The sequence below is a fragment of the Scyliorhinus canicula genome, chromosome 13 (genome assembly GCF_902713615.1).
Source record: "Scyliorhinus canicula chromosome 13, sScyCan1.1, whole genome shotgun sequence".
In the NCBI taxonomy this organism is placed as follows: Eukaryota; Metazoa; Chordata; class Chondrichthyes; order Carcharhiniformes; family Scyliorhinidae; genus Scyliorhinus; species Scyliorhinus canicula.
In genome coordinates this window covers 69,923,126-69,938,873 of record NC_052158.1, presented here as the reverse complement: position 1 = coordinate 69,938,873, position 15,748 = coordinate 69,923,126, and the positions used below count along the sequence as shown (strand labels likewise).

Sequence of the window (15,748 nt, the reverse complement as noted above, 5' to 3'; positions counted from 1 at the left end):
TCTAAGTTGCCTTTGAATCAAATGCTGTTAACTGCTACCATCTGCCCACTCTGGAATCTGTTCCATTGATCGACCACACACTCAACAAAGTAATGTCCCCAGAGGACAGTATTGAATTCACCCCCTCTTTGAGGGTCCTCCCGTTCTTCTGGTCTTAACAGGGGGAAACAAGGCACAGAATGCAGGATACCACATACATACAGTGCTAGGCATGAAGGTTAAATGATGAAAAGGATTAAAAATATGAAAATCTAGACGTGCAAGCAATAGTCTGCCGACTGAAAATTGGGCTGCGGAAGTCTGCAGAGTATATGGGAAAGGCCACGTGGTATGCTTAATAAGTTCTCTGTTTTTCATGTCTTGGGAATGAATGAGTTGGAGTGGGAGATGGCGTCTCGATTCTTGACTGAAGCATGTTGATGGTGTAGTGGGTGGAGGAGGAGGGTTAAGGAATGACTTGGATGGAGCATTTGTAACCAAGGAGGAGAAGAGGATAGAGTGGAACACCAAGCATCTGAGTGCCAAAGAGGAAAGGAACATAGGAACAGGATTGGACCACTTACCCCTTGAGTCTATTGCTCCACTCACTTGAATCATGACTGATCTTACTCAACTCCACTGACCTGCCCTTACGGTAACCTTATCTGATAAAAGTCTATCAATGTTACTCTTGAAAGCTCCGATTCACCCAAAGTCTTTCAATGAGGAATGTATCAGATTTTCATCCCTGTTTGTCTTCCGTGCTTCCTGCTTTCACCCCTAAATAGCCTAACTCTAATTGTAAGATTGTACTCCCCTTGTTCTGAATTCCTCCACCAAAGGAAATACTCTGTATCTCCCAATTAAATGCCTTTAACATTTAAAGTACTGTGTTTAGATTAGTCCTCAAATGTCTCAACTCAAGGGAATATAGAGCAAATTGCTGTAATCTATCTTCATAATTTAACTCAAAGCATTTTGAGGAATCTGTGCTACACTGACTTCAAGGCCAACACAATTTTTCCCAAGGATCAGCATACTTATCTGAACGCAGTAACCCAGATGATGTCTGATTAGCCTCATAACTGACTGGTACCTTTCTTTTGTATTCCAACTCCCTTGATCCGATAGCATTCCATTTGCCTTTTGTATATTTTCATACTGGTGCACAAACACCAATAACACTTTGCACCACCACAGTCTTTCTCTGAATCAAAGTCGAAGATGTCACACTTTTTCCACATTGAACTCCATCTGTTATTGATTTGCCCACATTCATCCTCAACATTACCCAATCAGTGGCACTGTCCCTTCCTCAATACCCTGATCAGTTTACACTCTACGCTGTCATTATCCCTATACAGCAATAATTTCAAACACTACACTGCCTCAATCTCAAAGCCCATGTCAATTGAAAGTCTTCACTGCCACTGGCTCTAAATCTCAGTCAGTTGAAATTCTACTCTGTCCCTATCTCTGTTATCCGGTTAGTTTAAACTCCACACTTCACTTGAATATACAGTGCAGAAGGAGGCCATTCGGCCCATCGCGTGCACCGGCCCACTTAAGCCCTCACTTTTACCCTTTCCCCGTAACCCAATAACCCCTCCTAACCTTTTTGGTCAATAAGGGCAACCTATCATGGCCAATCCACCTAATCTGCACGTCTTTGGACTGTGGGAGGAAACCGGAGCACCCGGAGGAAACCCACGCAAACACGGGGACAATGTGCAGACTCTGCACAGACAGTGACCCAGTGGGGAATCGAACCTGGGAACCTGGCGCTGTGAAGCCACAGTGCTATCCACTTGTGCTACCGTGCTACACATATCTCTATACTTCACTTATTTAAAATCCTACACTGTCTATATCTCTATAGTCTAGTTACTTTAAACTTTACATTTCCCCAATCTCTCTACTCATTATTTTAAACTCTACACTGTCCTTATCTCTCTACTCATCATTTTGAACTCTACACTGTCTCTTTATCTCTACACTCCCGTTGTTTTTAACTCTACACTTCACATATTTCTATCCTTCACTTATTTGAACCCTACACTGTCTGTATCTCTATATTCTAGTTACTTTAAACTTTACATTATCCCAATCTCTATCCTCCAGTTATTTTAAAAATGACACTGTCCCAATCTTTATACTCATTATTTCATACTCAAAACTATCCATATCTCTACAATAGTTATTTTGATACACTGTCCCTATCTCCATATTCCAGTTATGTTAAACTCTACACTGTCCCTATCTCTTTTATTTTAAAGTCTGCTCTGTACTATTTCTCAGCTTTTTATTTTAATCTCTACACTGTCCCTATGTCTCTACATGTTATTTTAAGCTGTGAACTGTTCCCATATCTGTACTCCAATTATTTGAAACTCTACCCTATCCCTATATTCATACACGTTATTTTAAACTACACTGTCCTGATATCTCTGCACCTCCACACCACCACCCCCAGCATTTTAAACTCTGTCCTTATCGATTGCAAAAGAGTTCTAAGAACAATTTCTGCTTTAATTCTTATTTAGATTGCCGCCTACTTAAGCAAAAGAGATTTTGTGGACCATGGCAGCCACACTGACCCTGTGGGTGAGTAAGAATCATTGACCGGTCTTTGCTGTTCCACATTCATTCGGTATTCTACCATTTTCTTTGCTTTTAGTGTTAAGAAGAGTTGAATCTGTCTTCCAGCTCACAGGGCTCACTCTATACTGTCAGTGCCCTAGAGCACCTGGAAAGTCTGACTCTGTGGGGTAGTGTCCCTCACTCTGGGGTCTGACTCTGTGGGGTGGTGTCTCTCACTCTGGGGTCTGTCTCTGTGGGGTAGTGTCTCTCACTCTGGTGTCTGACTCAGTTGTGTTGTGCCCCTCACCCTGCTGGTCTGACTCAGTGGGGTAGTGTCCCTCACCCTGCTGGTCTGACTCTGTGGGGTAGTGTCTCTCACTCTGGGGTCTGACTCTGTGGTGTATTGTCCCTCACTTTGGGATCTGATTCTGTGGGGTAGTGTCTCTCACATTGAGCTCTCCTCTGAACTTTGCCCCTCGCACCTTCGGGCAGCACAGTAGTTAGCGCTGCTGCCTCACAGCTCCAGTGTCCCGGGTTCAATTCCAGCCTTGGGTAACTGTCTATGTGGAGTTTGCACCTTTTTCCCATGTCTGCGTGGGTGTCCTCCGGGTGCTCCCGTATCCTCCCACAGTCCAAAGATGTGCAGGTTAGGTGGATTGGCCATGCTAAATTGCCCTTAGTGTCCAAAAAGGTTAAGGGGGTGGGTTACTGGGTTATAGGGATAGGGTGGAAGCAAGAGCTTAAACTTATGTAGGGTGCTCTTTCCAAGGGCCAGTGTAAATGCAATGGGCTGAATGGCCTCCTTCTGCACTGTAGGGATTCTATGATTCTGAATTGGTCTCCTGTAAAAACGCCACATCAGCCTTCATATTTCTCAGATGTACAAACACTCATGACCTTTTTACTGGGCCGTTTAGTCCCTGAACATTCCAAGTTATCAACTGGACAGTGGGCCTTCTACATCCCCACCCCCTTCCCAGCACCCCGCCCCAGAGTTTTAGTGATATGCATCACGAGTGATATACACGAGGGGTTAATGTAAATACACTACAACTAAGTAACCACTAGAGGGAGCACCAGAGATGTCATGACATGCAGGCATACAACCAATGCATCATTAGAACAGGACACAACCAATGGGTAATCAGGACACCCAGAGGTGGCATTATCACAAGGGGGCACTACATGACCCATATAAAAGGACAGGGCACACATGCTCTGCTTCATTCCACAGACAGACATCTAGAGAGTACACCAGGGTTGATCAGCAGCGTCACACCCCAGCACGTGGCTTAGAGCAAGCTGGTACATGGTAGACTGAGTTACTACAGTTAGATTAGCAGAGAGTCGAACCCATTTGAGAACTGTGTTAATAGTTCAATAAACATGTTGAACTCACTTCAGAGTCTGGAGCATCCTTAAGTTAAGACTGCATCAAGTAGCAGCCTGTGTTATCCGAAGCAGCATAACACACAAGAGTCAGCCATACTCCGTGTGTGGGGTAATCCAGCTGCAACTCAGTGGGTGTTGATACCAGGCCCACCCAAGATGGCCACCAAACCCCCAATAAGATCACAACAAGGACAAAGAATTCATCACCATCAACATTTGACCCCTCCTCCTTCCTCCTCCCCACTGCAACCCCCAACCATACCACAACCCAATAAACAAACAAATAGCTAAAAGGAGAATGAAGGCCCCTATCCTCTGCCCCAACCCCAAACAAAACAAGAAGAAAAATCTTAAATTCATTACTTAAAAGAAAGAAAACTAAAGTAATAAGCTGCAGATACCCCACCCCTTCACTCCAGTTAACTAAATTTACAGCGAGCAAGGTGACCTCCGCACAGGGTAAAACCAGAAAAATAATCCGACCAAAAAAACAGCCCGCATCCAACTTTAATATAAAAAGATAGTGGTAAAAAGAAAACCAAAATCCCGCAAACAACTCCAAAAATCGAAACTACAAACTTGCCCAGAACCATATTTTTGTATGCCTCTTTTGTGTTTTATTTTGGATTAGTGATTATTCTGTTTTTCACATTTATATCTCCTCTCGTTCCATTTTTTTGTTTCTTTACTTATCCATTATGTTGCAATGCTGGGTGATGCTACTTGTGGACAGTCAGGTCCCAAAATGGAACCCCGGATTAATAGATTGTAACCTTTTACCTTTTCTTTAGAGACGTGGATGAACAGTCACATGACTGCCAATTAACTTTTTTATCAAAGATTAGAATTGTTATTAAACAAAAAAAGATGAACTTTGTACCCTTCACACCCACTGCACCTTTACATGTATATACAGATTTATAAGGATTACACAAGTGACAAAATATCGTAAATTCTAATGTTCTCAGTAAGTACACAGTCCATGTAAATAATAATAATCGCTTATTGTCACAAGTAGGCTTCAATGAAGTTACTGTGAAAAGCCCCTAGTCTCTACATTCCGGCGCCTGTTTGGGGTGGCTGGTACGGGAATTGAACCCGCGCTGCTGGCATTGTTCCGCATTGCTTTGCATTACAGGGCAGCTATTTTGCCCACTGTGCTAAACCAGACCCCTAAACCAGTAGGAGAAATGTGGTCAGACACACCACACTCTGAAACCAAGTGACAAATGCTACACAAAACAATTTATGTGAATTCCTCCTCAAATCTATCTGGAACTCTGACTTCCACACCAGTTTCCAAGCTCCACTTTCAAAAAACACACCTTGGACTCATCTCCCAGACACACTTTCTCTTGGATGCCTTCTCCAAGGATCCTCTTCCAGGATTTCAATCTCTCCTTTCAGTATTCCTCTGCCTTGGATTACCATGTGCACTCAAGATTCCACATTTCTGATTTTAAAAAGCATTAAAGGGATAAGGGTAACAGGTGGGGATGTAGATTTGAGACCAGGAAGAGATCAGCCATGATCTGATTGAATGGCGATTCAATGGTGATTGAATCAGCTCAAAGGGCTTAGTTGCCTACTTCTGCCCATAATTCCTATGTTCCACGCAACCTCTCAGGTGCCCAGTTATGCCAGCCCAACACTGCTGCTTCACAGTCTGTATTAAGATGTCAGCAAACTTGTGTGTTACTTTGAATGTCTGAATTCCCACTTTAATTCTGTTTTTTGTCGCTGTCTCTTTAACTTGGTGTACTTTATTTGCTTTTCATTTTAACTCCACCCAACAGCACATTGCTGAACTTCTTACTCTTTGTTCCTTTAACTTAACTGCCTTCCTGAGACATATATTCAGTCCCAACTCCCTGGTTTCTGAACTTTCTTTTGTTCTTTTGTGAAGTCTGCTTCCTGCAGTTCCCTTGCCCTGAACAGCTTCTTTGGGCTCAGCTTCAAGCTAAACTCAAAAGTTCTTTCGAACCTAGGGTGGCTCCTGGTTGTTAAGCAACAACCTATTTTTTCCTTTAAATCCCATGTACCTTCATGTTGTAAACCCTTTAATTACAATTCAGGCTCAGTTTAAAATGACCAAAACCCACAGACATGCGGGCACCTTTGTTCAACATGAAACTAACTAAAGCTTCAACCCTTTATTACACAGAGCACAAAATTAAAGTTACTAAAAGTTATGCCTTATTTCTAATATTCACAGATACAGATTATTTAAACTACCTCTATTTCCTGACAATTGCCACCTGCTAATGCCTTGTGTCATTACCCTTTTGTACTTCATCTATCCCGTTCATCCTGTTATAATCCTTCCCTTTTGTTCTTTTCTCCTCGTCCTGCTTCAAATCTGCTACACCTCTAGCTTTCTGCAGTTCTGGTCAATGCTCATTAGTTCTGTTTCTCGCTCCATGGTTGCCATGTATTTCTGGAATTTCCTGTTCTCATTTTGATTTCAAGCATTTGCAATATCATGCTTCCGATCCTAGAGAAAAGTTTGTTGCTTCCCACTGTCAATTGGCTGTCAAGGGTACGAGATCCTTGGGAAAGATTGGAGGAGATCTATGAGAATGATACCCAGGGATGTAGAGACTGGAAATAAACCGGCATCGTTCTCCTCAGAGCAGAAGGTTAAAGGACAATTTGATGGCGTTTGCAACTTTGAGCAGTTTTGAACGAGTAAGAAGAAACTGTTTTCACTGGTAGAAGGGTCAGTAACCAGAGATTTAATGCAACTGGTGAAAGAACCAGAGAAGTTGACTAGAGGATGTTTCCTTACTCAGTGAACTGTAGTGACCTGGAATAAATGCTTGGAGGCAGATTCAACAGCAATTGTCAAAAGGGAATTGGATACCTGAAAAGGAAAACTTTTTAGAGTTATGGAAAAGGAGTGAATGAGGGGGACAAATTAGATAGCTTTTACAAAGAGCGACCACATATAGGATGGAACAAAGAACTTTCTTCTGCGCTATAAGATTCCATGACTGACTGAATGTTAATTTCTTTCCCTCCTCTCTGAAAATATTAGCTCTCGGGGTACAAGTTCCACTTGCACTGGCTGTCTTCTGGTACCTGACTCAAGTGGTCAGCATCTACATGCAATGAACATCTGGTAGTATTTTAACCCTGGCTAGCTCCATAGCTTAAACCAATTCTGCCCTTACGCAAAGCTGCCACACATATACTGTGTGGAACAGGATGTCAGTGCTGGACCTCTGATTTCTCAAATCTCAAATTCATTTGTGTCCATGGTGCTGGTGTATAAACAAGCGGATTAAAATGAATGGCTCATTTGTAAAAACTGCCTCATCATTCGGAAGTAGTCCACGCTTGTGTGGACTTGGCATTTGCACCTTACACCTTTATCTTGGGTTGAGAAGGGCTGGTTGAGTGGGCTTGAGGGAAGTTATAAATTGACATTATGGGATACATGGGGGTCACCTAAAGTTGGCGTAACCAATATTCTGCTTCTCTCTGTAGATGGCGTGCTGTTGGTGGACACCGGTTACATAAAGGAGCAAAAGGGTGAGTTCTGTGCCGTCAGCAGGATGAAAAGGGTTCTCTCCACTTGTGAATTGAACCCGTTCGCACAGTCACGAGACCCTTGGGAAAGATCGGAGGAGATCTATGAGAATTATACCAGGGATGCTACCAATCCTCACACCATGAGTCCTTACAGAAAAAATTACCAAATAAAATTTAGCCCCCAAATACTCAACGTGCCTTTAAAGGGGATGTGGGTCGGAGTTTGTCTGCGACAAGACAGAATGAGACCTGGAAGCAAAAGCTTCTGATGTCTGCTGTTAAAGACAAATATTTAATTTACTCACCTACTGGCCCTCCTTTCGTCACAGGTTTAATGAAATGAAAAATGAAAATCGCTTATTGTCACAAGTAGGCTTCAAATGAAGTTACTATGAAATTCCGGCACCTGTTTGGGGAGGCTGGTACGGGAATTGAACCGTGCTGCTGGCCTGCCTTGGTCTGTTTTAAAAGCCAGCGATTTAGCCCTGTGTGCTAAACCAGCCCCTGGAGGTGTTGATCAATTTAAAACAACTCATTTTATTCTTATTAATTCCCAAGGTAGGAATAACAGCAAAATGGAGCATTATTTAAATAATAAAATATTAAAACAGGCTGCTGCGCAGAGGGACCTGGGCGTCCTAGTGCAAAAAGTTGGTTTACAGGTGCAACAGGTGATTAAGAAGGTGAATGGAGTTTTGTCCTTCATTGCGAGAGGGATAGAGTTTAAGACTTGAGGAGGTTTTGCTGCAAACTGTATAAGGTGTTAGTGAGGCCACACCTGGAATATTGTGTTCAGTTTTGGTCTCTTTACCTGAGAAAGCACGTACTGGTGCTAGAGGGTGTGCAGAGGAGATTCACTAGGTTAATCACAGAGTTCAGGGGATTGGATTATGAGGAGAGGTTGCGTAGACTGGACTGTCCTCGTTGAAATTTAGAAGGATGCGGGGGGATCTTCTAGAAATATATAAAATTGTGAAGGGAATAGATAGGATATTTGTGGGGAGGTTGTTTCCACTGGCGGGTGAATGCAGATCTAGGGTGCATAGCGTCAAAATAAGGGGAAGTGGATTTAGGACTGATTTTAGGAGGAACTTCTTCACCCAAAGGGTTGTGAATCTATGGAATTCCCTGCCGAGTGAAGCAGGTGAGGCTCCTTTATTAAATGTTTTCAAGATAAAGATAAATAGTTTTTTGAAGAATAAAGGAATAATGGGCTATGGTGTTCGGGTGGGAAAGTGGAACTGAATCCACAAAAGATCAGCCATGATCTCATTGAATGGTGGAGCAGGCTCGAAGGGCCAGATGGCCTACTCCTGCTCCTAGTTCTTAAGTTCCTGTGTGTTTAGGTTAAGATGTCAGCAAGGCTGGGACTTACTACCCTTTGCTATTTGCCTTGAGAAGGTGCCAGTGATGGGAATTCTTGATTGAGTGTTGCATTATCGGAAGTGCCATATTTTAGTTGAGATATCAAACCAAGTCCCCATCTGAACTGAAAAATGGATATTAAATATCCCATGGAAAGTTCTCTCCGGTACAGACATTAAATATCCCATGGAAAGTTCTCTCTGGTATCCTGGCCAATATTTGTTCCTCAATCAAACATCACCGAAACAGATTATGTGATCAGTATCACTGATTGATTGATTAATTTATTAATTTAATGTCATAAGTACTGAAGTACAGCGAAAAGTATTTTTCTGCGGCCAAGGGAATGTACACAGTACGTACTTAGTAGACAAAAAGGATAATCGACAGAGTACATTGACAAATGGTACATCAACAAATGGTGATTTGTTACAGTGTGGAGCAATTATATATGAAGTGGAAAAGAGTTTTAGTAAGTCAGAACGGTGATAAGAGGCAAAAGAAAAGGGTCTGAATGAGAGAGCTCGGAGAGAGTCGCCGTGCTCCAGCACCATCTGTTTGTGGGACCATGCTGTGCACATATTGGCTTCCCGAGTTTCCTACGTTAAAACAGTGACTATGCTTCACCATATTGTAAAAAAACTTGGGGATGTTCTGAGTTTGTGAAAGATGCATCAGGAATACAAGCTCTTCTTTCTTTCTTGAACCATTGGTGGTGCTCTATTGATACAGCCGAGTGGCTTTCTCAATCACTTCAGGACAGCTTGGAGTCAACAGTTTTGTTGTAGCGATGGAGTCACATGTATGCAAGGTCAGCAGGTTTGCCTCCCTAAGGGACAATCATGATCGCCTTTTAATGGTTTTATGCCCAGATACTTTTTAAATTGAATTCAAAAGGTTGAGCATTTCTATCGGTACAAGGAAAATTCAGACTGACCCGTTAAAGGTTAAATTGCTCAATCTCACAGTTCAATGTTAGGGCCTGAATTTTGCTTTTTGTTTAGCATTCCTTTAACTTCACAAGCGGATTACAATAAATGATACATTTGTAAATAACTGCCTCACCATTCGGAAATAGTCCATGCTTGTGTGCAAATTACTCCACTTTTAGCATGCCGTGGTTTTGGGCAACAAGTGCTGAGGAGGAGAACATACAAGCAGGTAGAATATTTTTCCCAGGCCTCCACTGGCAGCAGTGGCGTGCAGAGGGGGGGGGGGGCGACGGTGCATTGGCCCCGGGCATCCATTGGATGGGGGCATCCAATCAGAGAAGGAAAAAAAAAAAAAATTTTTTTTTTTTTTTTTTAAAATTTTTTTTAAAATTTAGATTACCCAATTATTTTTTTCAATTAAGGGGCAATTTAGCGTGGCCAATCCACCTACTCTGCACATTTTTTGGGTTGTGGGGGCGAAACCAACACAGACACGGGGAGAATGTGCAAACTCCACACGGACATTGACCCAGAGCCGGGATCGAACCTGGGACCTCAGTTCCGTGAGGCAGTAGTGCTAACTACTAGGCCACCATGCTGCCCCAGAGAAGGAAATAAGATAGTAATTTTAAAATTTCAGCGGTGATAAATCAATTTTTGGAGGCTCACCACACTGCAGAGGCAGTTGTTAGCCCTTTATTCCTTTAACATGGTGTACCCTTTTGTCTAGAGAAAATGGTCCTTCTCCCCATCCCCCCCACGCGCATGCGCATGATGTACGTGGTCCAACCATCAAAAGCAACAAGCAGACGTGGCTGTTTGTTCCTGTGTTTCCTCGAGTCATAACTCGTCTTTTCTTCAGCTTTTTGTGCATCTAGATTAGTTCTTTTACCTACTTAGGTCAGTGAATAGCTCTAGATCAGGTGCAACTACGGTTTTTATAGGTTTTTTGACGATATTTAATGAAATATTTACGTGGGATGTAGTAAGAGTGAAGCCTGGATGATCAGAGGACTGCTATGGCATTTAATCTCGGAATAGGAGACATTTATTCCTTAACATGCTAATATTCGAATACAGATACCACTAATTTGCAAGTCTATGATATAAATTGCATAAAATTATCAGTGGAGAATCAGTGTGAAATAATTTGATACGAAGGAACAAAGAAATGAAATATGGTTTATCCGTCTGCAACTGACCGATTGTTTACCATTTTCTTCCCATTTTCTCATGCGTCTTACGGTTTTTGAGATAGAAAATGAAATGTTACGAGTATTTCGTGTACAACCGAGTGGAGCACAGAACAGGAAAAAAAAGAGGGCCAGAGTCGAAGAAGAGTCCCATCAAAGAGGGGCATTAGATGCATGGATAAAAAGAAGTAAAGAAGAAGTAGGAGAACCTGGAGAAGTAAAAGATGATGTGGGTGCAGAGAAGGATTTTTCTGATACGGATTCAGCTTGGTCAGAACATAATACTCTCTCTCCTCAGTCTCGTTGTCAGGATGATGATCCATGTGAAGAAAATAAAGAAGATATTTGCATATTTTTGCAAAGAAGCGATTTTGGCTGTTTGAAGAAACCGATTCCAGATCATTTGAAGATGACAATATTACAACATGGCCCTGAAAGATATCAGAATAAAAGTGGTCCATTTGCTGAGAAGGATGGGAGATCATTTTCCAAACAGTGGTTTGATAAAGTTTCCACAAACAGAGAAATTGTGGAGAGAAAATGGTTGTTATACTCTCCATATCGGAAAGCATGCTACTGTTTTGTTTGCTTTTTGTTTTCAAAGGAGCATTTGTTGTCTGTGTCAAACTTTGGAAAGGAAGACGGTTTCTCCACTTGGAGAAAATTAAATCCAACAATACCTGGCCATGAGAAAAGCCCTTCTCATAGAGCTCACATGAGGGAATACCTGAACCTTGTAGTTCGACTCCATCATTCAACTACGATAGATGCTGAACTTCAACAGCAAATGTCTGCTGAAAAGAAAAGATGGAAAGCTATAACTGAACGGATTGTCGAGGTTATATCCTTTCTGGCAAAACAGAATCTGGCCTATCGTGGACATCGAGGAGAAGGAATATCTGGGTTATCAGAGCCAGGGCAGACAGTCAGTGAAAATACAGGAAACTTTCTAGCAACAATCAGACTTTTGGCCAAATATGATGACATCTTAGCAAAACACTTGCAGAGAGGGAAAGAGAAACCAAAAAGTGTCACCTACTTGTCCAACAGAATTCAAAACGAAATAATCAATCTTCTTGGTGAAACTGTCAAGAAAAATATAATTTCCGAAATTAAGGACGCAAAATATTTTAGCATAATGCTGGATTCAACTCCAGATATTGCCCATGAAGATCAGGTTTCTGAAATTCTGCATTACGTTCATATTGATGAAAACAGAAAAGTAGAAATAAAGGAGACATTTCTGGGATTTTTTCAAGTCAACAAGAAAGATGCAGTCAGCCTGGTAAATAAATTTCAGGAAAAATTGGAAGAAGACAAAATTTCCATGAATGACTGTCGTGGTCAAGCATATGATAACGCAGCAGTTATGGCTGGAGTGAGAGGAGGTGTTCAACAAAAAATTCTTGAAGTTAACCCAAAAGCTGTGTTTGTGAACTGCGAGAACCACAGCCTCAATTTGTCCTGTGTCCATGCAAGTGAGGTGCAACCTGTTGTTGTTACATTTTTTGGCATTCTAGAAAAACTCTACTTTTTTTTCTTCATCTACTTCTCGTTGGGAAGTGTTAAAATCATTTGTCACTCGGACTGTGAAAAGACAGTGTGACACTAGATGGAGTTCCAGCCATGATGCTGTGCAAGTAATCCATGAAGAGTGTGACAACGTTATTGCAAGCCTTCAACACCTGCTGGAAGGAGAATTTTCAAGGGAAACTAAATCTGATGCAGGATCGCTACTGAACTCTATTCAACAGTTCCCGTTTATAGCTTTATTAAATTTTTGGTACTCAGTTTTATCATCAGTGGATAAAGTCTCAAAACGTTTGCAGGATCCGAAAATGGGGTTCCATGAAGCTTCTTGTGATCTGAGAGGACTTATTCATATCTTGAATTTGAAGAATGACGAAATTATCCACAATGCAATAGATTTAGCCAATGAATATTGTCAAAATTGGGGAATACCAATTGCACGAACAAGGAGAAGAAGAATAATGCCTGGAGAGTCAGCAAGAGATAGTGGACTGACGGCACAAGAAGAAATGAATAGAGTAATGGTAGAGATTGTGAACAGATTAAAAACTGAAATTGAAGACCGCAGTGTCCGTCTTCAAAGACTCAGTGACCGATTTTCTTTTCTTCTGAACTTGAATTCAGGAGTGATTGAAGATGAACAAGAAAGAGAGAAATTAAAAAAGGAATGTTCAGACTTTGCAAATTATTATGATAATGATGTGGTTGCAATTCAGTTATATGACAAAATTATTGATTTTGTGATGCTCCTTCGAGCTGGAGGGAATAGAGTTCCCCTTGATCCTAAAGATGCTCTGGAGTCTTTACTGCAGTATGGGAGGGATGTCTTTCCGACGCTGTGTGTTTCATACAGATTACTGCTTACAATCGCATTTTCAGTCGCAAGCTGTGAAAGGTCATTTTCAAAACTGAAATTAATAAAAACATATCTGAGGTCTTCTATGTCACAGGAGCGACTGACCAACCTGGCTTTAATAAGCATTGAAAAAGAATTTCTCACAGCTGATGTAAAAAGTGAAGTAGTTCAGGTGTTTTGTGACAGGAGGTATCATTTGGGGAAAAGAACTTAATAAATTTGATTGATTTATATTAAAATCGAATAAAGCGTTTATTTCATGTTTCATCTGTGTTTATATATTCAAAATGTTTTCCTTTCTCATAATATTTCTCAGTATATTAGACCTTATACTTGAGTCTTTGGGGCATACAATCAAGATTTGCCCCGGGCATCACCAGACCTCTGCACGCCACTGACTGGCAGCCATTTTGGAGCTCATTGAAGGAAGTGATGCACAAACAGTCAGCACAAACTGGCCCCGCTTGTTTCTTGAAGATCCCAACTGACCTACTGTACAGTTCCCCATTGTCACCTCTTATTTAAATGATTCCTATCTTTCTAATCTTATGCTCTTAATCTATCCTCAGTTTATTGCAGATTGAGCTGCATCTTCCACTATGGACCAGAGGACATAGGGATGATTGGGCAAGCATTTAATAGAGACCTGTACGTCTCCACAGTCCAGGTGTACCCTCCGACTGGTGAGCAAGCAAAACCCCTGACCAAGGCGCAGGAACGCCTGATAAGGAAGATTGGAGACAAAGCTTTGCCCTTCTGCTTTGAGGTGCGTTCTGCAACCAGTATTAACAACAGAAATAGGGCAGCATGGTGGCGCAATGGTTAGCATTGCTGCCTCACGGTGCTGAGGTCCCAGGTTTGATCCCGGCTCTGGGTCACTGTCCGTGTGGAGTTTGCACATTCTCCCCATGTTTGCGTGGGTTTCGCCCCCACAACCCAAAGATGTGCAGGCTAGGTGGATTGGCCACGCTAAATTGCCCCTTAATTGGAAAAAATGAATTGGATACTTTAATTTTTTTTAAAAACAACAGAAATTACTTTGGTTGCGAAGGATTTCGGCTGGGAGGAGTGGGAGGTGTTGGTGAAACAGAGAGCTTGATTTTATCATGGCCGTTCCTACCAAAATGAACTTTGACCCTTTCCAATGACCAATCACCAAGTTAATATAACTCCTCAGATATGGAAGCAGGATTTGGGCCTCAGACACGCTCAGGTTTTATAGAAATTCCCAGGTAATTGAGTGAAAAGGAGTGCTTGGCACACAAAGTTAATCAAGTACCTGTGAGGCAATCACAGTGAGGGAGGTGATGTGGCCAATTAGGGTGAAGGAGCTTGTCTAGAAAGGTCACTGGATGAATAAGGACTTGGGGTGAAGCATCAAAATTAGAGGGAACAGTCATGAAGAGGAATGCAAACTAAGTGATGTTACTGCTCTTAGCCCTAGACTGCCTGTCTGCCACAATTAACATTTATGTATTTTCCTTTGACAGTTCCCAAACCATCTGCCCTGTTCTGTATGTCTTCAGCCCTCTCCCAACGAGCCAGACAAGGTAAGATCTGAAAGTTCTCCAGAGTGAGTGCAGGATAATAGAATCATAGAAGTTACAGTGCAGAAGGAGGCCATTTGGTCCATCGAGTCTGCACCGGCCCTTGGAAAGGGCACCCTAAGCCCATAACTCCACCCCACCCCACACCTTCACCCTATCCCCGTAACCCCACCGAACCTTTTTTGGTCAATCCTACCTACCCTGCACATCTTTGGACTGTGGAAGGAAACCGGAGCACCCGGAGGAAACCCATGCAGACAGGGGGAGAATGTGCAGCCTCCACACAGACAGTGACCCAAGCTGGGAATCGAACCTGGGACCCTGGAGCTATGAAGCAACTGTGCTAACTGCTGTGCTACCATGCTGCCCTGTGGATGTACTGTGAGCAGAAAGGAAAGTCGGAAGTCATATTGGAAAACGATACAGGCAGAATTTCAGGAGTTGCGAAGAAGATTTTTAAAAAGACCTTAAGGGAATTTCCCCAATGCCAGATGCTGATAAGAACGGAAACCAGAGGATAAGTGCATGTAAAAGCATGGCTGGAGAAGTGATGCAGATCCGGGAAGTGATAGAAATAAGACTTAACTCTTTCAAGTGAAACAAATGAATGTCCAAGGCGAATGCTCCATGGATGGCGAAGAAAACAGTTCAAATTAAACAGATAAAGGAGGCTTATGACAAATGTTAAGAGCATGATTCAGTTAACCAGGAAGGTTATGGAAAGTGCAAGATTGAATCGAATATGCCAATGTGGGAGGCAAAGCGGTTACAAGAAAAGATTAGCATTAAATTGAACACACAAAGATTTTATAAACATAAGGGGTGGAATCTTCCAGGCCC

At 42.1% G+C, this 15,748-nt stretch overlaps 1 protein-coding gene across 2 annotated transcripts in view; it reads left to right on the top strand.

Annotated features, from left to right (window-relative positions):
* Positions 1-15,748, top strand: part of LOC119976787 (S-arrestin-like) — a 73,166-nt gene that overhangs the window by 21,031 nt on the left and 36,387 nt on the right. For both annotated transcript variants that reach the window (XM_038817571.1, XM_038817570.1), the window contains 4 exons: positions 2,523-2,583; positions 7,441-7,485; positions 13,931-14,127; positions 14,852-14,911. In XM_038817571.1, coding sequence (XP_038673499.1) covers positions 2,523-2,583; positions 7,441-7,485; positions 13,931-14,127; positions 14,852-14,911 — 363 coding nt within the window. The remainder of the gene's footprint in view (positions 1-2,522; positions 2,584-7,440; positions 7,486-13,930; positions 14,128-14,851; positions 14,912-15,748) is intronic.